General features: G+C 43.4%; 1 protein-coding gene across 25 annotated transcripts in view; it reads right to left on the bottom strand.

Moving 5' to 3' along the window:
- The window catches only part of phldb1b (pleckstrin homology-like domain, family B, member 1b), a 395,372-nt gene that overhangs the window by 17,385 nt on the left and 350,714 nt on the right, over nucleotides 1-27,273 (bottom strand). For 20 of the 25 annotated variants that reach the window (XM_073029929.1, XM_073029941.1, XM_073029935.1 and 17 more), the window contains 2 exons: nucleotides 25,949-25,984; nucleotides 24,912-25,224 (listed from right to left, as the gene is read on the bottom strand). The exons of 1 other annotated variant lie outside the window; for it this stretch is intronic. In XM_073029929.1, the coding sequence (XP_072886030.1) occupies nucleotides 24,912-25,224; nucleotides 25,949-25,984 (349 nt within the window). The remainder of the gene's footprint in view (nucleotides 1-24,911; nucleotides 25,225-25,948; nucleotides 25,985-27,273) is intronic. 4 more of the 25 variants (XM_073029931.1, XM_073029954.1, XM_073029953.1 and 1 more) reach the window with 1 other exon arrangement.

Here is a 27,273-nt window from a genome sequence, read left to right as displayed (position 1 = left end):
CAAGGGTTTGCGAATATTCCATATATTATTGATGACTTGCATCTCAACAGTTCACCTTTGATCTATAAATCTAAATATCCTTAGATAAATTAAAATAAAATCAGCCTAGAAAACTACAACCAATTCTTAATAGTCAAACAGAAGTTAGAATTAATAAAAACAGGAAATGCTCAAAACACTCAGGAAGTAAAAAAAAACACTCAGGAAGTTAGGCAGCATCTGTTGAAAGAGAAACGGTTAATGTTTCAGGTTGATTAAGAGTTCTGTTGGTGCAACTTTGACATGAAATGTTAACTTTGTTTCTCTTTCCACAGATGCTGCCTGACCTGTTGTGTTTGCAATGTCTTCTGGCTTTATTTCAGATTTCTAGTTTCTATAGATTTTCAATTACTTTTGGAAATTATACTTCTCCTTCCTCTTTCCCCGGGGGTTTCCGACCAACAGAAATCACTTGTCATTATCTCCCCTTTCAAATACATCTATTTTCAAATAAACAGAATAGATTCTGCAGATGCTGGAAATCTGGAGCAACACACACAAAATGCTGGAGGAACTCAGCAGGTCAGGCAACGACTATGGAGGTGAATAAACAGTCAAAGTTTCAGGCCGAGACCTTTCTTCAGGACTGAGAAGGAAGGGGGAGAAGTCTTAATAAAGGGGAAGGGATGGAGTACAAGCTGGCAGGTGATAGGTGAAACCAGGTGAGGAGGAAGGCAGGTGGGTAGTGGAGCGGGATGAAGTGAGAAGCTGGGAGATGATTGGTGGAAAAGGTAAAGGGCTGAAAAAGAAGGAATCTGATAGGAGGGGAGAATGGACCTTGGGAGAAAGGGAAGGAGGGACACCAGAGGAAGGTGATGGGCAGATAAGGAGAAAAGCAGGGGTAAGAGGGGAGCTAGAATGGGGAATGGAAAAAGAGAGAAGGTGGGTGGCAGAGAAACTACTGGGAGTTGGAGAAATCAATGTTCATGCCATCAAGTTGGAGGCTACCCAGATGGAATATGAGGTGTTGCTCCTCCAACCTGAGAGTGGCCTCATTGCTTCCACTAGACCTCAATCGATCACAAATATTCATGGTTAAAATGCAATATTGCCATCTACCGTTAGCATTGCTTTGCAACATGGATATTAGTAACAATTTTGCTTGTCACTGGGAGGACAAGGTGACACATGACTTGAGTTTTTCCAGGAATTCAATGAAGAATCAGGAATCAGAGGGACAGAGAAATGCAAGAAAAAGTGAGGCACTCAGAGACAAAGGCCAAAGGGTGAGGTTCAATGGTTGGGTGGGAGACACTTGTGAAAACGTACCGGTGAGGTATTTAATGTCAAAAAGTTTCTCCATTGCATTGACCGGCCTTTCCAATAATATCAGCAAGTGACAGTCTGGCTGAAGCCCCTCACTTCACCAAGACGAGTACATCACACCGTATTGTACCCAGCAAGGATCAACCGAGTCTAAATAAAATAAGAATTGTACTATGCAGCTTTACTGACTTTACTGCGCCAGCAGTAAGATCAGGGTTCGATTCCCGCCGTGGCCTGTAAGGAGTTTGTACGCTCTCCCCGTGACCGTGTGGGTTTCCTCCGGGTGCTCCGGTTGCCTCCCACAGTCCAAAGACGTATGGGACAGAGTCAATGAGCTGTGGGCATGCAACGTTGGTGCCAGAATGATGGCAACACTTCCAGGCTGCCTAGCACAATTTTCGCTGATTTGATTTGATCCAAATGGCACTTTTTACTGTATGTTCTTAGGTACATGTGACAAATAAATCAAATCTTTATCTTTATAATGAGCTTTGTAATTGGCTTGGCTCAGTACTGCATTATATATAAAATACTGAATGAAAGCAGGAACATGCATCGAGCACAAGTCTTGGAAATACCTCACACTTTAACAGCTTTGTTGTGCTATTACATGGCGGGGTAGGGAGAGATGCTGTAAATGGACAACAACGTGAAGAATCTGTGCAGGGGAGAGTGTCAACAGGACACCTGGAACATTACCGGTCCTTCCTCCAAATGGCGGAGTGAGATAGAGTCACCTGGCCTGCAATGGACTGGGCCTTGAGGTCTAAATGAAGCACAACTGTTACTAATATCCATCTTGTAGAACAATGCTAAGGCTAGGTGACAATGTTGAATTTTACAATCAGAATTAGTTTTATTATCACTGACACAAATCGTGCAATCTGTTGCTTTGTGCCAGCAGTACAGAGCAAGACAAAAAACAGTACTATAAGTTACAATAAATAAAGTGTAAGAGAGGAATAGTGAGGTGGTGTTCAAAAATCTGATGGCAGACAGGAAGAAGCTGTTCCCAAAATGTTAATTGTGGGTCTTCAAGCTCTTGTACCTCCTGCCTTGAATATTAGTTGTAGTCCTTTGAGATGTAGTGGAAGTATACACAATAATAAAGCATTTGAAAAGGGAGATCATAGAAAGCTATTTCTGTTGGTAGGAAAGAGAAAGCAGGAGCATAATCTACAAAAGTAATTGAAAATCCAGTAAAAAAAGCCATGGAAACATCATCAGGATGGAGTCAAAGCCTGGTTTGCTCACGCCTGCTCTCACCCCATCCTCCTGCCATCCTACCACGGATAAGGTTCCTCTTGTCATCACCTGCTGCCCCACTAGCGCATCCATCACATAATTCTCCATAACTTCCGCCATCGCCAATGGGATCTCACCACCAAGCACATCTTTCCCTCCCCACCTACTTTGTGATTTCAACAGCGATCACTCCCTACGCGACTCCCTTGTCCATTCGTCACTCCCCACTGATCTCCCTCCTGGAACTTACCCTTGCAAGCAGAACAAGTGCTACACCTGCCCCTACACCTCCTCCCTCACTACCATTCAGGGCCACAAACAGTCCTTCCAGGTGAGGCGACACTTCACCTGTGAGCCTGTGGGGGTCATGTTCTGTATCCAGTGCTCCCGGTGTGGCCTCCTGCTTATCGGTGAGACCAGACATAGATTAGGAGACTGATTCGCCAAGTTCCAAGCACCAGAAAAAGTAGGATCTCCACTTCCCATTCCCATTCTGATATGTCCATCCATGGCCTCCTCCACTGTCGTGATGAGGCCACACTCAGGTTGGAGGAGCAATACCTTATATTCTGACTATGTAGCCTTCAATCTGATTGCATGAACATTGAATTCTCAAACTTCTGGTAATGCCCCCCCTCCCTTCACCATTCCCCACCCCCATTTTCCTCTCTCACCTTGTCTCCTTGCCTGCCCATCACCTCCCTCTGGTGCTCCTCCCCCTTTTTCTTTCTCCCATGGTCTTCTGTCCTCTCCTATCAGACTCCCCCTTCTCAAGACCTGTATCTCTTTCACCAATCAACTTCCCAGCTCTTTACTTCACCTCTCCTCCTCCTATTTTCACCTATTACCTTGTGTTTCTTCCTCCCCTCCTCCACCTTCTTATCTGGACTTCTCAACTTTTTTCCCCCCAGTCCTTATGAAGGGCCTCGGCCCGAAATGTCAACTGTTCCTCCAGCATTTTGTGTGTGTTGCTTGGATTTCCAGCATCTGCAGATTTTCTCTTGTTTGTGAAACCACATTAGCCTTTCGCAAAGCCTTTTATTATCTTCGGCAAAGTCTTACTTAAATCTTTTTTTGAAACACTCTAATTCTGTACTCCAGCCCTTGAGAGGTTAATAACTTCAGACCTGTTGCCAGCAAGCTGTGTGAGGGCGTGGAGTCAGAGAAGGGTTTAAAGGTCGCCTCCCAGGTGCCAGGAACTCACGAGTCAGTTTGCCCTCTGCATCTAACACTGGACATCACACAAGTTGCATCCAACCTACAATCACAGAATGCCCTCCCCTGCCCACTGGGGAAATAGTTGATGCTTACAAAAAAGGAGAGCTTTTGCCTTCAGACAGATAGAAGAGACAGAGAGAGAGGGAGAGAGAAGGGCAGAGGGAGGGAGGGAGAGAGGGGCAGAGGGAGAGAAGGAAGAAGAGAAGTAGAGAAAGCACTCTGCACACTCACCAGCCACACTTCTTGTTATAATTAGAAGCCATCGGTTTAGGTGAAGCCCAGGCCACTATTCCCAACACAAAAGAACTGGGAACACTTTCTTCTTTGTTCTCATTTTCAAGAGAGCTTAGGTGTAAGGTGACATTGAGTGGAGGCTGCTTCTATCCGTAAAACCGACTGACAGCAATCTCTCTCTCTCTCTGTATCTCTGTGAAACTTTGGCAAATGCAAACATGGATCAAGTGCACGGGCGTAAAAGGAGAGGAGAGCTGGCAGGAAAACCTGGAGCGGAATCTGTGGCCCAGCCATAGAATCCCAGCAATGCAGCGCACAAGGAACCATCTCGGAACTCTGCCCTTCCCTGTATATTAGTTGTTTTCTAGGCTTTGAAACCAGGGTGGTGTGGTGAAGTTAGAAGGACAATTATAAACAGCTTTGTAATTAGCGTGGATAATGTGGATGTTGTGCCGGAAAACTCTGAAGTGAATGAAGCAAAACCAGAATTGGTTTACTTTGCCAGGATTTTTTTCCCATTTCTGATCCATTTCCTGTATCTAACACAAATTTGTTCGTTTATCTTGACTACTAAACAGTCATAAATCTTCAAAAGATAAACTCATACCATCCACTGAAGGAAAATGTATTTCCTTACTTTGCTTTTAAGGTTTGCTGTGATTTTAAGGTACTCATAAGGCTTTTACCTTAAAATCTTAAAACCTGAAGAGACTATTTCCTCTGGTGTGGGAGAGAGGCAGGATAAAAAGACCCTTATACTGGTCTCTCCCACACCAGAGGGAATAGTTCCGGTCTTTCTAGCCTAGCATCCTCCTATATTACCTTAAACACCTCAACAAGTTCCCACACTTAACTTCTGAACCTCAAAAAGAACACAACATGAAATTTCTATTCCTTTCTGACTTCCCTGTTCATCTCCATGACATGCAATATTATTGTTTTTCCCCAAGTGTGTCAAATTCCTTGAACAACACACACAAAATGCTGGAGGAACTCAGCAGGTCAGGCAGCATCTATGGAAATGAATAGACAGTCAACATTTTGGGCCAAGACCCTTCATCAGGACTTGCTTTACTTTTTCATTTTGTGGGCTGTTATTCCTTTTGTTTCCCTATTTACTCACAGCTTGGTGAATCAATAAACCACTTTCAAAGCCTGTGAGGTTGAGTCTGATTAAAGTTACCTTCCCTCAAGCAGAGTTTTCAATGATAATTTGATGACGCTGTAGTCCGGATAATTGATTCCACTCGTCGTAAGCATTAACCTGCCCACGGTCTGCTGAACACTGGTAAAGGACAAAATGACATCTTGTGTAAAGAATCTAAACAGAGGTTTCTACTGCAGATGACCAGCTGGGCACAGTTTACTGACTCTGACAAATGGCGGATGTGCACTTGATTAGGTAGTGGAGGCTGATGCTTGCAGAAAGAATCAAAATCTGAATCAGATCAGAGTTTATTATCACTGACATACAACATGCAATAAAGTTTGTTGCTTTGCGGCAGCAGTACAGTGCAATACATAAGAACTATAAATTACAATGAGAAATATATACACTTAGTGGCCACTTTATAAGGTACACCCACTCGTTAATGCAAATATCTAATCAGCCAATCATGTGGCAGCAACTCTCAATGTGTAAAAGCACATAGACGTGGCCAAGAGGTTCACTCGTTGTTCGGACCAAACATCAGAATGGGGAAGAAATGTGATCTTAGTGACTTTGACCGTGCAATGATTGTTGGTGCCAGACGAAGTGGTGTGAATATCTGAGAAACTGCTGATCTCCTGGGATTTTCACGCACAACAGTCCCGAGAATTTACAGAGAATGGTGTGAAAAGCAAAAAAAAAAACGAATCCAGTGAGAGGCAGTTCTGTGAGCAAAAACGCCTTGTCAATGAGAGAGGTCAGAGGAGAATGGCCAGACTGGTTCAGGCGACAGTAACTCAAATAACCACACGTTACAGCAGTGGTGTGCAGAAGAGCATGAATCTTGAAGTGGATGGGTTACAGCAGCAGAAGATCACACCAGGTTCCACTCCTGTGCCGAATAAAGTGGCCACTGAGTGTGCGCGAATATGTAAAATTACATTAAATAAGTAGTGCAAGAAGAGCAGAAATTAGTGAGGCAATTGGTGGTAGTCCTGGTTCAGAAATCAGGATTCACAGCAGAACCAAACAATCCAGGAAAAAAATTGAAGAGTGCTCCTCAAATTCAGCAACAGGTCAATCCTGTGTACAGGCATGGAACTTCTTTAGCAGCTTAACTGCATATCAGTTACATTCCATGTGGCTTTCCTGCAGAATGCCAGTAAATAATTAGCCACGTCTAATATACAGAATGCAAGCACAGATAGCATAATTGGGCTCTTATTGATTCAAGCGTCTGGCTTTTGCTGTTCTATCTCTGAAACAGGTTAGATCTGAGCAGAGGAAATGTTTCATGTTGATAGCATCACATTTCTTTAAAACTGCATAACATCATGGGAATTGTGCATGACACGGCCAGCTTGAATCTCTCATGTTTGGATGCACAAAATACACTGGGGCTACATACAATGGCTTTTCTCGACATGGGTGTGTGATCATTATATGCAATTAACCCATGCCTGCTGAGCACAATATAAGCAGATAGTGACCATCACAGACAGGACTTATCTCTGATATCCATATCCTCCGCTGTAGTCAACATTACTGTAAACCTTTGCACACACTGCCAGCTTATTCAACAGGAGGGAGTAACCTGTAATCTCCTGTCAATGATCATTGCCGTGAGATTGTAGGAGATTCTTCCCTTTCTTATATGGGACAAGGCAATTCAGAGGTTCAAAGTACATTTATTATTGAAGTATGTATGCAGCATACAACCCTGAGATTCGTCTTCCCGTAGACAGCCACAAAACAAGAAAAACCATGGAACCTGTTCAAAGAACAACATCAACCCCACCCCCACGTGCCAAAAACCCCCCACAGATCACACAAATAGCAAAAAACACAGAATGTAAGCCCCAATCCACAAGAGTCATCGAAAGAGTCCAAGCATATTCAATTTAGCTCAGTTCAGTTTACTCTAGCACTGTGTCATTCATTTTCTGCAAGCCGCCCTGATCAAAACTGCACAGAAAAAGCAGCAGAGGCCAGAAACATATCAAAACGGCAGCTCCAGAGTCCAATCCACACACCACGTTGATTAAAGCTTGCCCAAGACCCAGCACTCCAGCACCATCCTCCAACCGCATCGAGGAAGGGGGAGGGGGAGGGAGAGGCCATTACGCACAGACACCCTCCTCCGGCAGCAGCGACCAGAGGCCGGTAGACAATGCAGAACACCTGCTCGCCCTGATGACTTCAATCCTCCTCAGCGCTTTAACTGACAAGAAAATGGAGTCGATCTCGGGCTCGCGCCCTGTCTCCAGGCTTCTTGGCCCGAGGCTGCATGCTTCGCTCGAAGCCTCACCAAACACCCTGGAGACAGCAAAGCGCCAGATTGCTCAATTAGCCGGAAGACACACCATCAAAATGTAGATTGCAAACTCCGACAGTAGCAGAAGCACATTTGAACGAAAAAGAAGATGTAAAAGAAGTGAAAGAAGTAATTTTGTAAACCATCTGAAGGATGTCGCCTTTGATTGCGTTGTCCGCTGGCGCCATCTTCTCCTGCACCATGTCTGCATGCCCAGGCAGAGCACATGATAATCAGAGGGAAACCTACAATTCCCAATCCCCATGGAAGGAGGAGATCGTAACAGGGACAATGAGGCATGCAGGGCTCAAAATGAGGGAAAACTCCTACTCAAGAGTATGAGGGGTTGATTGATTGATCAGACTACCATTCCTAGGCTACCTGAAAAAGAAAGTATAAAATGGACACATACGCCATCTGCAGCAGATAGATCTTATCGGACTAGAACTCCTTGAGGTTCTTTGCCTGCAGGTTCCTCCAGAAGGAGACCCTGATAGCCGTTGGTAATGCAGTTTTTGCCCTGTTCTAAGTTTGCAAGTTGAAATTCAAGTTTAATTATCATCAACCATACATGAATAGCCAAATGAAACAGAGTTCCTCTGAGGTCAAGGTGCAAAAGACATTACCAATAGCACACAGCACACATGGTTATGATAGCAAAAAATATACAATATAGCTTAAGTTCCTGAATGGTATGGCCTGTAGATTAATGGCGCGTGGGATGATGTTCTGGTCCAGCTTGTTCTTCCACCGAGTGAATATTAGAGAGCAGCACAGCTGTCTTCAGCAGGTGGATTATTTCACTGAGGATATCTTTACTGTGTAGACACGTCCTTGGGTTTAGGCAAGATAAGATTAGCTTAGTTTTACTTGTCACATGTATATCAAAACATACAGTGAAATACTCGTGTATGTCAAATCAAATCAAATCAGCAAGGATTGCGCTGGGTGCAACGGTCACAGGGAGAAAGTACAAACTCCTTACAGGCAGTGACTTGAATTGAACACTGATCAGTGAAAAGTGGCGCTGTAAAGCAATGTGCTATTGTGCCGGCGTCCCTCCTCCACCTTTCTCGTCCAGAATGTGCTGGTGTTGATCTCAGTGACCCCTGCCCGTTCTCCCAGTCGTATTCCCAAATGGAAACGTCTCCTAATGTACCAGTGTCTGAGAGTAATTGTGCAGAAGCCTTCAAATCAGTAAAACACTTTTCAGCTCCTGCCTCACTAAGCCCTGTAAATGTTTACAAGATGAAACAATTATAAAACTGCAAAAGCCAGAGAAGTAGAATTGTTGTAACAAACAGGGAGGAATGGTAGTGATTATCATTTTAATTCGCCCCTGTGTTGATGAGGTTTTGTTTAATGGGATGAGTGACAGGTGGACCTTACCCATGCAAGCTTGGTGTTAAGTAATTCAAAATGGCAGTACTGTCTTCTCACTGACTGATGAATTGTTCTCACTAATTCCAATTTACACTCAATGAGTGTTTGCCAGCACTGTCACCATGGTAACATGGCAGTTGACATAATGCTTACAATCTGAAAGAGTGTAATGCATCTAAGTTTGCTGATGATACTAAAGTGAGTGGAAAAGCAAATTGTGCAGAAGATACAGATTGGTTAAGTGAGTGGGAAAAGTCTGGCAGATGGAGTACAATGCAAGGTCATCCACTTTGGAAGGTAAAATGGAAGAGCAGATTAATATTTAAATGGTGAAAGATTGCAGCATGCTGCTGTGCAGAGGGACTCGGGAGTGCTTGTGCATGAGTCACAAAAGGTTGGTTTGCAGGTGCACAGGCTATGAAAAAGGCAAATGGAATGTTGGCTTTCATTGCTAGAGGGATTGAATTCAAGAGCAGGGAGGTCATGCTGCAACTGTACAGGGTACTGGTGAGGCCGCACCTGGAGTACTGTGTGCAGTTCTGGTCTCCATACTTGAAGAAGGATATACTGGCTTTGGAGGCAGTGCAGAGGAGGTTCACCAGGTTGATTCCAGAGTTGAAGGGGTTAGACATGAGGAGAGATGGAGTCACCTGGGACTGTAGTTGCTGGAATTCAGAAGAATGATAGGAGATGTTATAGAACAATATAAAATTATGAAAGGGATTGATAATGATGAGACTAGAACTAGGGGACATAGTCTCAAGATTCAGGGGACTAGATTTAGGATGGAGATGAGGAGGAACTGCTTTTCCCCAGAGGGTGGTGAATCTGTGGAATTCTTTGCCCAATGAAGCAGTGGAGGCCACCTCAGTAAATATACTTAAGGCAGGGTTGGATAGATTTTTGCATAGTTGGGGAATTAAGGGTTATAGGGAAAAGGCAGGTAGGTGGAGATGAGTCCATGGCCAGATCAGCCATGATCTTATTGAATGGAGGAGCAGGCTCAATGAGCCAGGTGGCCGACTCCTGCTTCTATTCCTTATGTTCTTATGTTAGAGCTCCAGTGATCAGCAATGGGGCTTCAATTCCTGCCACTGTCTGTAAGGAGTGTGTACGTTCTCCCTGTGACCACATGGGTTTCCTCCGGGTGCTCCGGTTTCTTCCCACAGTCCAAAGAAGAATGGGTTAGCATTCATAAGTTGTGAGCATGCTATTTTGGTGCTGGAAGCATGACATTACTTACAGGCTGCCCCCAGCCCATCCTTCCACTGTGTTGTTTGTTGACACAAAACAATGTATTTCACGTGCATACGTACATGTGCCAAATAATGCTGATCTGAACTTAATCATCACGTTAGCACTGGTGCAGTTTACCACACAGACAAGGCTGCACCACAGATGTCATTTATGCATGGTAAGGACAGTTGTGACCAATCAAATTTATTGCTGGAGAACTCAAATCAAAAATCTAATTTATTAAGTTCTCCAATACTGGGGGATGTAGTTGCCTTTTTGGAATTACTACCCAAACATACAGCTCTGTCAATCTGAACTTGACACAAGGGCTTGTTGCTCATTGCTACCTGAGCTGACCTAAACCCAATACATGTAGTAGTAAAAACCAGGGTCAAGTAGCTGGACTTGAAAGCAATAGAAGCTGCTTCCTGTGTTTCCTGACATTCAGTGGATGTCAGCCTTTAAAATCTTTTAGTAATGACCTTCCCGCTTTTATCTGTAACTAAATGGCCTGGCCTGATCATATCTGATGCAAATCTGGGGTTTTTAATTCATTCATTTGAAATCCCACCCCACCCTGATACATATACTCAAGATCCATAGCCCAGTGCAGCTGCTCAAGCTCCAGGTATAGACCAGTTTTATATTGAACCACATTGAAATTCTTGAACTTGTTCTGCTGTTCAAGTGGAGTATGGGTGAGATTTATCTCAACTCCATCTATGCAGCTTGGATGTATCACCAATGACGTTCATACCCAACCAATGCCGCTCAGTCCACAGGTGAAGACAGGTGTCATCCGCATCTAAGGTGGGTTAGAGGAATGCTGGGCTTTGCTAACCCCAAGATTGTTCTGAAGATCTGGAAAATGAACTATAATCTGGACACCAAGAGGGGAAATCATAGAGGAAATAAAAAAATATTTTTATCTTCTATGAACATATTTATAGTCCTAAAAACATCATAGTTTATATAATCATAAGACTGTTATGGTACAGGAAGCCATTCCTATACCAGAACCAAATCTATTCTCTGCTATTCTCTGTCAGCTCCTGGTGGAGCCGTCACACCAGACCCATTTTCCCCTTTAAACCATTATCCCTCAAGTGCCTGTGCAAATCCCTTTGAAAGCCGTGATTAATGAAGCTTGGCATGCAAGTGTAGCCAGCCTGACTGTTGAGTTTTGCAGTGTTTGACTCATCCCACTGAGGTAAACAGCACCCTACCTCACGGAAACAAAACTTAACTTGTATTTAAACAGCTCCTCTCCTCAGCTCCGTGTCCTGAAGCATTTTATGGCCTGTGAAATAACTTTACACCAGTGACTGCACTTCAAAAGTAGTCAATGGCTTTGGAATATCCTGGTGAAAGTCCTTCAATTGCTGATTAAATTGTTGGTGCTTCATTCTTATAAATAATATTCCCAAATCATCATAACAAATATAGAAAAATAACAAACGTCTTCTTAAACAGACTTGGACAATCCTCACTTGCAGACCCCAGTCTTTATGGATTGGCAACATCTCCCCCACAATCTCCATCAGCACGGGTACACCACAGGCTGTGTGCTTAGCCCCCTGCTCTACTCACTTTATACCTATGATTGTGAAGCTAAGTAATGCTCCAATGCCATATTTAAAATTGTTGATGACACCATGCCATTGGCTGAATCAAAGGTGATGACAAATCAGCATATAGGAGGGAGATTGAAAATCTGGTTGAGTGGTGCCACAACAACAACCTCTCTCTCTCTCAGTGTCAGTAAGACCAAGGAGCTGATTACTGACTTCAGGAGGAGGAAACCAGAAGTCCATTTGTCAGTTCTCATTGGAGGATCAGAGGTGGAGAGGGCCAGCAACTTCAAATTCCTTGATGTTATCATTTCAGAGGACTTGTCCTGGGCCCAACAGGTAAGTGCAATTGGGAAGAAAGCGCAGCAACACCTCTCCTTCCTTTGAAGTTTGCAAAAATATGGCATGACATCTAAAACTTTGACAACTTCTATAGATGTGTGGTGGAGAGTATATTGACTGGTTTATCACAGCCTGGTATGGAAACACTAATGCCCCTGAATGGAAAATCCTACAAAAAGTAGTGGATATGGCCCAGGTCATCACAGGTAAAGCCCTCCCCACCATTGAGCACATCTACACGGAGAGCTGTCGCAGGAAAGCAGCATCCAACCTCAGGGACCCCCACCACACAGGTCATGATCTCTTCTCACTGCTGCCATCAGGAAGAAGATACAGAGGCCTTAGGTCCTACACCACCAGGTTCAGGAACAGTTATTACCCCTCAACCATCAGACTCTTGAACCAAAGGGGATAACTTCACTCACCCCATCACTGAACTGTTCCCACAACCTCTGGACTCACTCTTCATCTTATTTTCTCAAGATTTATTGTTTATGTATTTACTACTATTGTTATAGGTTTTCTTTCTTAGCTCATCTGGTAGAACCTGAGGTACCGACATAGTGAAGTACACTCATTTCTCAATTGCTAGGGACTTTATTATTATTTCTTTTTTCTCTTTCTATATTTGCACAGTTTGTTGCTTTTGCATGTTGGTTATTGCTGGGTGCCGTCTTTCACAGATTCTTTTGTGTTTTCTCCATTTGCTGTGAATGCCCACAAGAAAATGAATCTCAGGGCTAATATGGTGACATACAGTACATGTACTCTGATAACAAATTTACTTTGAACATCATTTACCACACTGGAACATCAACAGGACTTCCATAAGCACTTCACCACTGAGATTAAACCTCCTGAGATCATGAATAGCCCCATTCCACTGCCAGAATTTCTTTATTTTCTATCTCACACAGAACATGATATTCCAGAAAAGGAATATCTTTAATGGCAATTAAATTGTTAATGCTGATTTTGCTCACCTCAGCTCAGCTGAGCTCCTTCCATTGTCCTCAGTATCCCTAGGGGACAAAAATCAGCCACTGGAAATCTTCATCCGATGTCCTGCCTTTTTCCCAACCTCATCCAGAGAACTAAATCATCAGACTCCACTCTGCTTTACATGGCAAGTTAATGGAGGGATACACCTCCCAAGAAACCGGAGGCAAACTAAGGACTGCAGGAGGAACTGAAGCACCTGAACTTTAGTCAATAGTCATTAAGTTCCAAGGAAAGTCCATATCCAGACTTATATGAAGTCCCGTGTTTGCTCACCTACACTGACACGCAATGAGGTCAAATGCAAACCCTTAAAGAGAGCAGACAGTGGCTGTGCAAGGTAAGGGAGTGTAGTGGAGACTCAGGGTGGATTTAAGAAGACCAGCTAAGGTGAAAGGTGTACAGCAGGCCAGATTTGGAAGGTTGGCTGGGCAGAAGAGACTCTCGGGATAGTGGAGAGAGAATGCCTTGGAGGGATTTGAACACAAGGGTGAGAATTTTAAAACTGAGTTATCACCAATTAGCAAAGGAAGCGGCAGAATTAAAAAGCTCCATTGGTAAAAGGGAATGTCCATGTATACAAGTTCAAGTTCATCGTCATCTGACTGTACGTATATACAAACGAACAAAGCAACGTTCCTCTAGTCCATGGTGTGTGTGTATGTCTGTGTGTGCGCATCTGTGCCTGTGTGTATATGAGTGTGTCAGTGTGAGTGTGAGTGTGTGTGCACACTTGTATATCTTGAGTGTTTCAGCCTGCTATTGTCCAGCCTACCAGAAGACAAGGGCAGGCAGTGGGCCTGCACTGGAATGCTATGTTGTTTTTGCGATAGTCCCTTTAACAGTGATTCACTCAGAGCCACAAATTGTCAAGAGATTTTGGGCCTCAACATGCCATTACATCTGTAATAAAAGCCTTACCCTCCGGCTACATTCTGGCTCCACAGAGGAGAACGTGCAAAGTGCGCAGGGTGGAGCAGGCAGGCCGAGATCTGCTTGAGATAGTGGCCCCTATCATCACAAGAATCACCGACTGGAGCCATGGAACTGCCAGGGGAGTCAAGCACAACTCCCTGTGCACAGTCAACAGTCTCCACTGAAAGGTGAGCCTGTCACACGTTACAAGGCACCCCGAAAGACAGGATGAGTTCAGCTTTTCTTCTAATTGAAAACTAAGGTATGCAAAGTGACAAAGGTTATATACAGGTAGATCAGAGGCCTGGGAAGTATTTAAGATCCAGCAGAAGACTAAAAAGCTCATAAAATTTATAAGCCCATTAGTAGAAGAAATGAAAGGGTTGACTGTTTTCTAAATGCAGAGAAAATACAAAAACTGAAGTGCAAAGGGACTTGGGAGTCCTTATGCAGGGTTCCCTAAAGGATAAATTGCAGGTTGAGTCTGTGGTGAGGAAGGCAAATGCAATGTTAGCATTCATTTCAAGAGGACTAGAATATAAAAGCAAGGATGTAAAGTTGAGACTTTATAAAGTACTGGCGAGGCCTCCCTTGGAGTATTGTGAGCAGTTTTGGGCCCCTTATCGTAGAAAGGATAAGCTGAAACAGGAGAGGGTTCAAAGGAGGTTCATGAAATTATTCCGGGATTGAGTGGCTTGTCATATGAAGAGCTGATGGCTCTGGGTCTGTATTCATTGGAATTTCAAAGAATAAGGGGTGACCTCATTGAAACCTATTGAATTGTGAAAAGCCTAGACAGAATGGATGTGGAGGAGATGTTTCCTATGATGGGAGAGTCTAAGATCAGAGGACACAGCCTCAGGAAAGAGGGGCGCTCTTTTAGAATGGAGATGAGGAGAAATTTCTTTAACTAGAGAGTGGTGAATCTGTGGAATTCATTGCCATAGGCAGCTGTGAAGGCCAAGTCATTCAGTATATCTAAGGCAGAGATTGATGGATTCTTGATTAGTCAGGGCATAAAGGAATACGGGGAGAAGCCAGGAGATTGGGGCTGAGAGGGAAAATGGGACCAGCCGTGGTGAAATGGCGGAGCGGACTCGATAGGCCAAATGGCCTAATTTTGTTCCTATATCTTATAGTCTTATGGTCTGAAAAGGGAGATGAATTTTGAGAAAAAAACATGTATTAAAACAAACAGTCAATAGTTTCTATTGATATAAAAGTAGAAAGATAACTATATGTGTACATTTTCAAGAATTAACAGCAGGAAGTAAAAATGGCACATAGGTTGAATGTGGAAGATATCAGATGGGGTAATTTCAAATTATATAGTTGAATTCATAAAAATTCCAATTACAAGGGACAAGGGATTATGCTGGGGGTGTCCAGAATTAGAGCGCACAGCCTCAAAATTGAGGGGTGACTTTTTAGAACAGAGGTAAGGAGTAATTTATTTAGCCAGAGAGTAGTGAATCTGTGGAACGCTCTGCCATAGACTGCGGTGGAGGCCAAGTCTGTGGGTATATTGAAGGCAGAAGTTGATCGTTTCCTGATCGGTCAGGACATCAAAGGATACGGCAAGAAGGCAGGTTTACGGGGTTGAGTGGGATCCAGGATCAGCCATGATGGAATGGCAGAGCAGACTCGATGGGCTGAATGGCCTAATTCTGCACCTCTGCTTTATGGTCTAAGACTTAGACCATAGTTGTTAGACTATTGGAGAGACACATGGATGGGGGTGGGGAGAAATCAGCAGGACTTGATGGATTGCACGCGAGGCTTTTAAAGGAAGTGGCTGAAGAGATTGCAGACCCAGTGGTTGAAGTTTCGTTAAGCTGCTGAGTTCTGGGAGGGAACCTGAAGATTGGAAACAACCAATGTGACTCCCCTTTTCACAAAAGGAGAAAGGGAGAAGACATGGAAGTACAAGCCAGTTAGTTTAACAATTAGTATTGATAAGATTCTAGAATAAGTACTCAAAGAGAAAATAGCTAATCAATTTGGAAAGCTGAATATAATGACTTCTGGTCAGCATGGTTTAATGAAAGCTAAATCATAAAACCATCATGATTAGGTTTAATTATACTGGGTGCCATTGTAGCATAGCAGCTAGTACAATGCTATTACCGAGCCATCGACCAGGTTCAACACCCATCGCTTTCTGTGAGGAGATTGTACATTCTCCCCAAGACCATGTTGGTTTCCTCTGGGTGCTCTGGTTTCCTCCCACAGTCCAAAGACAGGGTGATAGAAGGTTAATTAGTCACATCCATGTAATTGGGCAGGACTGCTCATTGGCCCAAAGGGACCTGCTACTGTGCTGTATCTCTACATAAAAATAAATAGAATAAAAATCATGTTTGAAAACCTTTCCTAAATCCTTTGAGGATGTAACAGGGAGAGTTGATAGAGTGCATTTAGATTTTCAAAAAGCATTTGAAAAGGTGCAACAGAGGAGGTTGGTGCTAGAATGGATTAAAAACTGTCCTACAGAAAGCAAAGTGATGGAATAAATGGGTCCTTTTCAGACAGGAAAGAGAACACAAGTGGAATGTTGTTCAGTATTTACATTAATGAGGAATAACAGTACATAATGTTTCCAAATTTGCTATTGCTACGGTGGAAGATGGAAGATCATACTGTGATTCTGAAAGGGTATATAAATAGATGAATGAGTGGGCAAAAGAGTGGTAAATAAAGTATAATGCAGAGTCTGAGGTCATGCACTTCAGTAAGAACAAACAAAAGGGAGATTATTATCTAAATGAAGTGAGGCTACGAGTGAGCAGTGCAGAGATATCTAGCTTTCTGATGAAAGAATCACAAGAATCAAGCAGGCAGATCTGGCAGTAGCTAAGAAGGCGAACACCACGTTTGCCTTCAATCCAAAGGGATTGGAGTTGAAAGGAGGTTCTGTTGCAATTGTACAAGGTGCTGATGAAGCTTCTTCTGGAATATTCTGTCATGTTCCAGTCTCCTTACTTTAAAAGAAGCACTGAGGGGAAGTACAATGGAGACTCATCAAGCTAAATTTCTGAGATGAGTGGATTATCCTATCAAGAGAGACAACAGTTTGGCATCTATTCCTTGGAGTATGAAAGAATGAGGGGTGACCTTTTCCAAATATATAACACATAAAGAGGCACTTACACAGGCACGTGAACAGGCGTGGAGTGATACGCACTAAACTGGCATCATCAAGTACATCTATATACAGCACGTCAGCACATCCTGGATCGAAGGATCTGCATCGTGCTCTTCTATCATGGTAGCACAGATAGGGCTTGTTCCTGTGCTATGTCTGTTTTTTATTATGGTCCTAAGGGGGCTTGAAAGGGTAGATGCTGGCATGTTTTCAGATGGGACTTAACTACAAGATAGGGGGCCAGTCATTAAAACTGGGTTAAACAGTAATTTCTTCTTGAAGAGGTGGTGAGTCTCTGGAATTCTCTACCCCAGTGGATGGTGGAAGCTGGATCGTTTGAAGAATTTAATGTGCCGCTGGATTTTCGTTAGATTGAGGAATAGTGTGAATGCAGAAACAGCACAGAAGAGACGTTGAGGCCCACTAGCCTATTCCAGCAGCTACTTGCACCACACAGCTCTGTGTTTAGCCCCCTGCTCTACTCGCTTTACACTTATGACTCAGCACACCTCCAATGCCATATTTAAGTTTGCTGACGACATCACTGTCGTAGGCCGAATCAAAGGTGGTGAGGAATCAGCATATAGAAGGGAAATTGAAAATCTGACTGAATGGTGTCACAACAAGAAGCCCTCACTCAATGTCAGTAAGACCAAGGAGCTGATTATTGACTTCAGGAGGAGGAAACCAGAGGTCCACAAACCAGTCCTCATCAGAGGATCAGAGGTGGAGACAGTCAGCAACTCAGTGTTATCATTTCAGAGAATCTGTCTTGGGCCCAACATGTAAGTGCAACTATGATGAAAGCACAGCAGCTTTGCCTCTACTTCCTTGGCAGTTTGCGAAGATTCGGCATGACATCTAAAACTCTGACAAACTTCTATAGATGTGTGGTGGAGAGTTTATTGACTGCTGCATCACAGCCTGGTCTGGAAACACCAATGCCCTTGAATGGAAAATCCTACAAAAAGCAGTGGATATGACCCAGTCCATCATGGGCAAAACCCACCCCACCATTGAACACATCTACATGAAACACCGTCGCAAGAAAGCAGCATGCATCATCAGGGATCCCCACCAACCAGGTCATTCTCTCTTCTCACTGCTGCCATCAGGAAGAAAGTACAGGAGCCTCAGGTCCCACACCACCAGGTTCAGGAACAGTTATTACCCCTCAACCATCAGACTTTGGAACCAAAGGGGGATAACTTCACGCCCCATCACTGAGCTGTTCCCATAATCTATGGACTTGCTTTTCAAGGACCCTTCATCTCATGTTCTTGATATTTATTACTTTTATTTACTTATTATTATTTGTTTTTTTCTTTCTTTTTGTATTTGCACAGTTTGTTGTATTTTACACACTGATTGTCGCCCACTGATCGTTGGCGAGGTCTTCCATCAGTTCTGTTATGGTTAGTGGATTTACTGAGTATGTCTGCAAGAAAATGAATCTCAGGGTTGTATGTGGTGACATATATATATTTTGATAATAAATTTACTTTGAAATTTGAGCTATTTTCTTGTGTTAGAACATAGAACACAAAACAGTACTGCTCAGAACAGGCTCTTTGGCCACACCGTGCTCTTGTGTCATTGGAGGATTTGATGGACTACAAAGAGAACAATGCTACATCTTCAAATCTTAAACAAGGGGCATAAGTGAAAGTTAATGCCTTACTCTATTGAATAGCTGCTAAGAAGCACATCTTCACAAAAAAAAAAATGTAGTGGAAATTATTCCCACAAACTGATGTTGAAGTTGGGGGTCAAATGAAAACGTAAACTGTGAATTTACATTTTGCACAGGTAATAGGGTAATGGAACAGGGAGAGGTAGATGGGGTTAAGTTGTAGGTTTAACCATGCTGGAACAAGGCACAAAGGGATGAGTAGCTTCCGTAGGTTTATATGTTCTGCAGACACAGACCTCCCTCTGGGACCAGACACTAACAGTTAGCCAGTCTCTCCCATAACCTTGTCCAGGTCTGTAAGGATTGATCAGCAACATATCGTGGCTTCAAGAGAGGGCGATGCACCCCCCTAGGCTGTACATTCTATTGAAGAGGAATTTTAACTAGACTTCAGCCACCTCAATACATTATGCTCAGTTCTTGCCTCTTTATATTTAATGTGCAGGTGTCAAAAGCACCCAAACTGGTCTGAATGGGGGTCTTATTTTTAAATCTGTGCCAATTACACCATTGGGCTCAAACACAGCTTTAACTGGAACTTGAGCAAGGAAACCTGTGTGACTCTGCCATAGGCAAGGAACGAGAGGCACCAGATGGAGAGATTCAGATGTTTTAGGTTCAATTCTCAATCCAGGGATGAGAGGACAAAACGTTTATTGAGGGTTTGCTGCACAGTTAGACATGCTATAGTTTAGAATTTGACACTGTCATGCCATGTCAACTCTTTCAGGGTGGGGGTAAATGATCTAAGAATGGAGAAGATTTTTCTGGGCTTCATTTATTTCTCAATCAACATTATTTTTAAAAAATCTGTTCATCAGGTACATTTAAGAGACTCCTAGTTAGGTACATGGATGAAAGAAAAATGGAGGGCTATGTGGGAAGAATTAGATTGATCTCGGAGTAAGGTTAAAAGACCAGCACAACATTTTTGGGCTGAAGAGCCTGTACTGTACTGCACTGCTCTATGTTCCATGTTCTTTTATGAGAATTGGTTGCTGTGCTTGCTATATTATTACAGTGACCACACTTCAAAGTATTCCATTGGCTACAAAGTCCTTTCGTCTTTACGGTGTTATGAAAAGAGCTGTGGGAAAAATACCAGACTTTCTTTCTGGGAACCGATTGTGGACCATCTTGTCTTGCAGGGTGTGTTGCACCATATATTGCCAAACACCAAGGCACCTGTGAACTGCAAGTTACCAGACACAGGAGCAAATGCAGGCAGTATTGTAACCAAATAGTGTCGTGGAATGCCAGCACTTAGACCACAGGAGTGACCCTGAGCTTCCAGTCGCCTGCAATTTTAACTCACCATCCCACTTATCACTCTAATCTCGCCGTGGCGTTCTGCACTATAACAATGAGGCCGAATTTAAGCTGAAGGAACAACACCTCATTTCTTGTCTGGACATGTTGCTGCTTGCATGACTCAATATTGAATTTTCCAACCTGTTCCTTCCTTTGGTTTGTTTCAGAAGTAGGCAGTTATTATTTACCATCAATTTTTCTTTCAATTTGTACATTCTGGCCTAATCACCACTTTCCAGTAGGCTGAGCTGTACAGCATCATCTAGGCTTGGAGACACAAGGAGACTACACTTGCTGGAACCTGGAGCAAAAAGTAAGCTGCTGGAGGAACTCAGGGGGTTGAGCAGTATCTGCAGTGGAAAAGGAATCATGGACATTTCAGGATGAGACCCTGGATCGGGATTATTGCAGGGTCTTAACCCAAAACATCAACAATTCTTTTATCTCCACAGATATGCTCAACCCGCTTCGTTCCTCCAGCAGTTTATTTTTTATCACCCAGACTTCACAACATTAGCAACACATTACACAGACCAAGGAGGCTTAACTGTCCATTCAATGGCTGCGCCATTTCAAGATTCAAGATTTTAGATTGTTTAATGTTATTTCCTGAACTCAAGTGTAAAGGAAAACAAAATAATTGTTATTCCGGATCTGATGCAGCACAAAAAGAAAACACAATAAACAGCAATACATAAGATAGCTTATATACATAAACTGATTATGTCCATCAAGTGATGCTAGGTACAGGAGTGTCTGTACATAAGATGACTGACAGGAAATGATGAAGTAGTGGTGATTGGGGGTGTGGAGGGGTGGGTCAGTGTGTGGAGGTGTTGTTCAGCCTTACTGCTTGGGGAAAGTAACTGTTTTTGAGTGTGGTGGTCCTGGCACGGCTGCTATGTAGCCTCCTCCCTTAAGGGAGTGGGACAAACAGTCCATGAGCAGGGTGGGTGGGATCCTTCATGATGTCACTGACCCTTTTCTGGCACCTTTCTGTATATACATGATCTTGATGGCGGGTAGGCATCGGACAGTTTAGGCTACCAGTTGTGGAGCCTTCCCGTCTGCCGCAGTGCAGTTTCCGTACCACGCAGTGATGCGGCATGTTAGGATGTACAGATGTGCAAAATCAAGCTCTCAGCCTCCTCAGCTGCTGTCACTCTATTACTGACATCTCACTGCCCCTCCCACCTTCTCTGTTACATGAAGCCTACTCCCTTTCTCAGTTCTGATGAAGTACCTTCAACGTGTAACCTTAACTGGTACTTCTACTGATGTTGCCTAAACCCCTGGGCTGGTCCAGTGTTTTCTTTTTTAATTACAGGCAGTGTGGTGGCAGGCACTATGACATACTGTATACAGACAATAGTCTAGCAGACACTGGGATGGGTACAGTTCATGTAAAAGCAGACACTGAGGAAACTACAGGCGATATTCCATTAGAATCCATACATGGATTATGTGATACAACAAATGGACACCACACAATAACCTTTAATTACTGGACGCTCAGTCATACGGTAGCAAACAATGTGGGGCATATGGTACATATGGGCCAGATGTTTATCAGCTGTACAAGGGCAGATTCTGTGGCAAACATAGGTCATACAGTACTGGAGGCAGATTGGAACATTACTAGATACATTCAAACTGTGGACAATACTGTAAAATACAGTGTATACTCAACACCAAGACATAAATGAACTGTTCATCACAGGGTATTGGACATGTAGCTCTTGTGTTGCACAGCAAGAACAAAACCTTACTGAGTGACACATAATTAATACATAATAATTCTTATTTGGAGAATGTTGAGTATGGTCTGAGAATGGTCATTGCACAGAAATTGTACTGCATTGTCTTTTATCCAGTGGGCACTGCACAGAGAAGTCAGGATTGAATTATTTCCTTGGCACCGCACGTGGAGAGAAGCTGACAGGACATCACATGAGCTGCCCTGCATCAGCAAGCACCAAGCTGGAACAGACACAGCTGCCACCCCAATCGATTACCAAGGTAACGTGCTGGAACTGGACAGCTGTCAAGTGAACGAGATGAAAGCCACCAGCAATGTCTGCTCTGTGATCCCTGCCCATTCAGTTAAAGCAGACCTACGGAGCTTTATAAAGACATCCAGGAAAAAGAACATTCAACATCCTGTCAGACATTTAGAACTCTGCATCTGGTAGTTCTTAAAAGCCAAAGCAAGGGATCATTCCAACGTTGAATACCTCCTCTGCTGTAAGTGGGGCCAAGGTACAACTGAAAATATCCTAGTAGACCAGGGGTTCCCAGCCTGAGGTGAAAAAGGCCAGAATCTCCAGGACCAATGAATCAGAGCTATTTTTCACCATGGGCTCCTCTGGTGCCCAACTGACTGATTGGGTTAGTTTTCTGTACATTAGCAGTGAACTTTGTACTAAAGGTAACTTCCATCCAAATTCTCTTTGATGGATTCAAAGACTTGGGCACCAGAGCTGAAAAACAAGCTGTGTATTAGAAGCAAAATTATGGGGGCAGAAATCAACAATAAAAGATCACTCAATGAGACTCCCTTTCAATTTACCAAACATCAGCTGTGGCAAGATGGAGCTATACAGCACTGGACCAGGCTGTTCAGCCCAACTAGTCAATGCTGATCAGGACGCCCATCCAAGCTGGTCCCATTTGTCAGGGTTTGCTGCATGACCTTTTAAACCTTTCTAATCCAAGTACCTGTCCAACTGTCTTTTAAAAGTTGTTATGTTGTGACAGTCTGGCAGCTCATTCCACAAAAATATCATCCTTGGTGTTAAAATGTTGCCCTTCAAGTTCCTCTTAAATCTTACCGTATCTCCTCAAACCTATGCCCTCTGGTTCCTGAAACTTCAACTGTGGGGAAAAAAGAGCAAGTACAATCAGGCTATCTAAGCCCCTTATTATTTTATGCACCTCAATAAGATCATCTCGATGCTCTAAGGAATAAAATCCTAGCCTGTCCATCCTCTCTCTGTCACTCATTCCCTCAAGTCCTGGCAGTGTCCTTGTAGATCTCTTCTGCAATCTTCCCAGTTTCGCAAAATCTTTCCTACAGCAGAGCATCCAAAACTGAACATAATACAAGTAGGGCCTCACCATGTCCTGTACAACTGCAAGATGACCTCTCAACTTTTATATTCAATGTCCTGACTTATGAAGGCCAGGGTGCCAGCACCAGGACTCTACTTTTAGGGAACCATGTATTCACTGCTTGAGAGGCCATATTCTCTCTCCAGTTACTCTTTCCCTTAATGTACTTATAAAATCTCTTGGGATTTTCTTTAGCCTTCTCTGTCAAATTTATATGATGTGTTTCTTTTTTGCCTTCCTGATTTCCATTTTGAGGATAGTTCTGCATTCCTTGTACTCCTCCAGGGATTAATTTGAACCTTACTGTCTACACCTGACCCATGCCTCCTTTGTTTCCTGGCCAGACTCTCAATATCCCACATCATCCAGAGTTCCCTACTCCTATTAACCCTGCCCTTCCCTGTAACAGGAACAAGTAGACCTTGAGCTCTCATTATGTCACCTTTAAAAGCCTCCAACTTGCCTGTGGGCCCATTGCTCACAAACAACATAGTCCAGTACACCTTTGCAAACTCCCATCTTATATGGTCAAATTCGCCTTGTTCAAATTGTGAACCTGAACCTGTGGACCAGTTCGGTCCCTTTCCATTACTATTTTAAAACTAATAGAACTCTGGTCACTGGTCCTAAGGTCCTCCGCCACATCATGGGGGGGTGGGGGGGGGGGGGGGCGGTTGGAATCTGTCTCTGACCATTCTGTGTCTCTAAAAGGCTTGAATTAAACTTCAATATTATCCCAAAGTAGAAGGTGTTCCCATTGCTACAACCATTGAACTCCACATCTGGATAATCATTTAAAGTCTTGCATTTATGTGTAGCACCAAAAAAATCTGCTGGAGGAACTCAGCAGGTCGAGCAGCATCCGTGGGATGGCATTTCAGATTGCAACCGTACAGCAGGACCTTGCCCCCATAGATGTTGCTTGATTCGCTGAGTTCCTCCAGCAGATTGTTTGTTGCTCCAGAATCCAGCAACTGCGCTTTCTTGTGTCTCCACTTGCACTGACAGTACATAGCATGTTTCACAACTCTTTTAAGGTTCCCCAAGTCCCTTAGGGTCAGGATACGTCTCTACCAAAGGAGGTAGAAGGCACTCCTTCCCTCTGCTGGCCTGCAGGTCACCCTTGGATAAGGTGTAGCACCTGCTTAGACACCCAATCAGAATCACGTGAAGCCAGGTGGATGGTTGTATGAATGGCCAGTGCATATCACAAGTTCTGGTTATGTGACCTCTGACGCCAGGCGGGCAATCTCTGAAGAGTATAGATAATAGCTGGGGTCACCTGTCTTGTAAAGACACTGCCCTGAAGGCAAAGGCAAACCACTTTTGTAGAAAAAATTGCCAAGAACAATTACGGTCATGGAAAGCCCATAATCGCCCACATCATAACGACACGGCACATAATGATGATGATGAAAGTCCCTTAGAGCCATTAAAGTGCTATTGAAGAGCAGTCACTGTCACAATGCAGGAAGTGCATAGTAGCTGCAAAAAAAGTTTAAGGTACTTGCATTTACAGGCTTCAACATCTTCTTCCCAGGGTGGAGGGGAGGGGATGTGGTGTTTGAGTTCCAGATCTCCACAACTCTTTGTGTGAGGGAGTGTGTTTTTACCACAGTCATTGACAATTGAACTCTGACTTTGAAAACCCCAGAAGAAGAAATCATTTCATTCTATCTACCTTTGTGACTCCTTGAATCAACGAAGGGCCTTCCCCCTCCCCAAGCTTGCTCTCTTACCTCGACATGTTGTCAGGGGAACAGGCCGAGTTGCCGGTGGATATGCTAGTCTCCATGCTGTCTGAGCTCTCCAGACTGAGCGTGTCAAAGGCGTGATCCACGTCTGTGCCATGTTGAGCAGAGAGGGGCTGAGAATGGTGGTGGAGGATGCTGTGGTGGATGAGGTGTGACTGCAGGTTGCACGGCTGGCTTGGGTGAACAAACATTGGCGAGTGCTGGCTGTGCAGGGCGTCCCACTGCGACTGGGCCTCGACTGCAGCCTTTTGCTTCAGCTCTGCCAATCGCCGCTTTTGCTCTTCAATCACCTGATGGCCTGCACAAAGATTTACATATATGGCATGAGTGACAGAATTCAAGGCAGTCTGATGGAACTAAGAAACCAGACCTAATTACACAACTGGACCGCACTTGTTCCTCAAATACAAAGTCTCCCCATTATGACACTAAATTCTTCCAGAAAAAAACAGCAATTGGAATTTATATAACACCCTAATTCTGCAAAATATCCCATCATTCTTTCCAAGGATATTAGTGAAGTCAGAACCACATAAGGTCAGCTGACAAAAGTTAATTGGTTTTTAAAGAAGGATAGGGAGTTATCTTAAACAAGGGCAGAGAAGCATAGAGTTAGGGCTGAGGCAGGCAATGTCTGACAGTGGATAGATTATTAACAAGAAAGGATATGTGGCCAGAAGTGGGGCAGGACTGAGGCCTCAATCAGTTGTAAGGCATAGGGAGGTTACAGAATTAGAGCAGGTTGGGGACGTGTTTGTGAGACCATGGAGGGTTTTGAAAAGTAGTTGAAAGCTCAGAATGGAAGAGCAAGGTTGAATTAATTGATTCTTACTCTTGACCCTAAATACTGTTGAAAGCCTATCATTACAGAACGACACTGCAATCTGAGTCTGGTCTTACCAGGATCTACAGAAGGACTACCAATTCACAGAGCACCCAAAATTCCCTCATGCAAACCCAGGCGCTAACCTATGTTATAAAGCAAACCACAACTTTCTTCCAATTCCAATCAGAATTCCTACCTCTTCTGTGATCCGATCTGGATATCCCTATTGTTTCTGCACAGCACCAGAAAGGAGAGAGGAGCGCGAGAGGTAGAGTCAGAAGTGAGGAGTCACGCGCCGTTCAAAGAGAAAAGAAGCAGAAAAGAAGAAGGCAAAAGAAAAAAAATACAGTAAGTGTTTCTTTAAACAAGAGACTTGGAAATATATATACTGTATATTTAAAACATTACAAGATACGTGTATCTCACACTAAAAATTGAAGTACTGGAGGTAAATGAGGAAATCAATGCAATGGTTGTCAATGCATTCGTTCTCATAACCGGTTAAAAGTTTAAAAAAATTGTACATCAATGTACAATGAATCATCCTTCTCCTTCCAGAGGATGTCACAGCCAGGGACAAGAGTCAATCCACTTTGGCTGCTGGAGTGGTTGCAATCATAATGTTGCAGCATTGTCTTGAAATACAATACCAGTGCCAGTCGAGCATATCTGGTAGCATGAACTAATTGGTCTCTTTGAGGGCTGGACTGCCCCTACTATCAATAAACCCAAGGGACACATGCCCTCTTCTCATTGCTACCATCAGGAAGGAGGTACAAAAGGCATAGAATTAACAATTCAGGAACAGCTTCCCCCTCTGCCATCTGATTTCTGAAAGGACATTAACACTACCTCACTACTTTTTTATTTCTTCCTTTTTTGCACTACTTAGTTAACTATTTAATATAATTAAATTCTTACTGTAATTCAGCTTTTTCCTCTCCATCATTATGTATTGCTGCTGTTGCAAAGTTAACAAATTTCATGATATATGACATAGAAATATTAAGCCCAATTCTGAGATTCTGCAGATGCTGGAAATCCAGGACAACACACACAAAATTTGGTAGGGTTAGCATCAATTTGTAAGTTTCATTGCTCTTCAAATCACAGAATTGTACAGAAACAAGCTATCCTGCCCATTCAGAAGTCAATGAGAAAAAAATTAAAAGGGACATTCAAACATCTCTGTCCCATAAAATGTGTGACTTGTACCTACTCCGAAACAGAGACACTGCACAGAATTGCAACTAATCTCAAAAAAGTCTCCCATGGTTTATTTTGGATGGTTACAGACCAGTGAGAGGACAGATGGAAGCTCAGTTTAACACCTCATTGGATTTGGTAGCAGTTCCTTTAGTACTGCAGTGGAATTAGACCCCAGTTTATGTGCTCAAGCCTCTCTCGTGGGACTACAAACTTCTGATTTCCAGATCAAGTGAACAATGTAAACCCAAATAAATAAGACAAAACTGTGTAATATTAGGACGCTTGGTAATCCTGAGGTTGAAAGTTTAAGAT

The sequence above is a fragment of the Hemitrygon akajei genome, chromosome 26 (assembly GCF_048418815.1).
Source record: "Hemitrygon akajei chromosome 26, sHemAka1.3, whole genome shotgun sequence".
Lineage (NCBI taxonomy): Eukaryota > Metazoa > Chordata > Chondrichthyes > Myliobatiformes > Dasyatidae > Hemitrygon > Hemitrygon akajei.
This window is presented reverse-complemented; position numbering and strand designations above follow the sequence as displayed.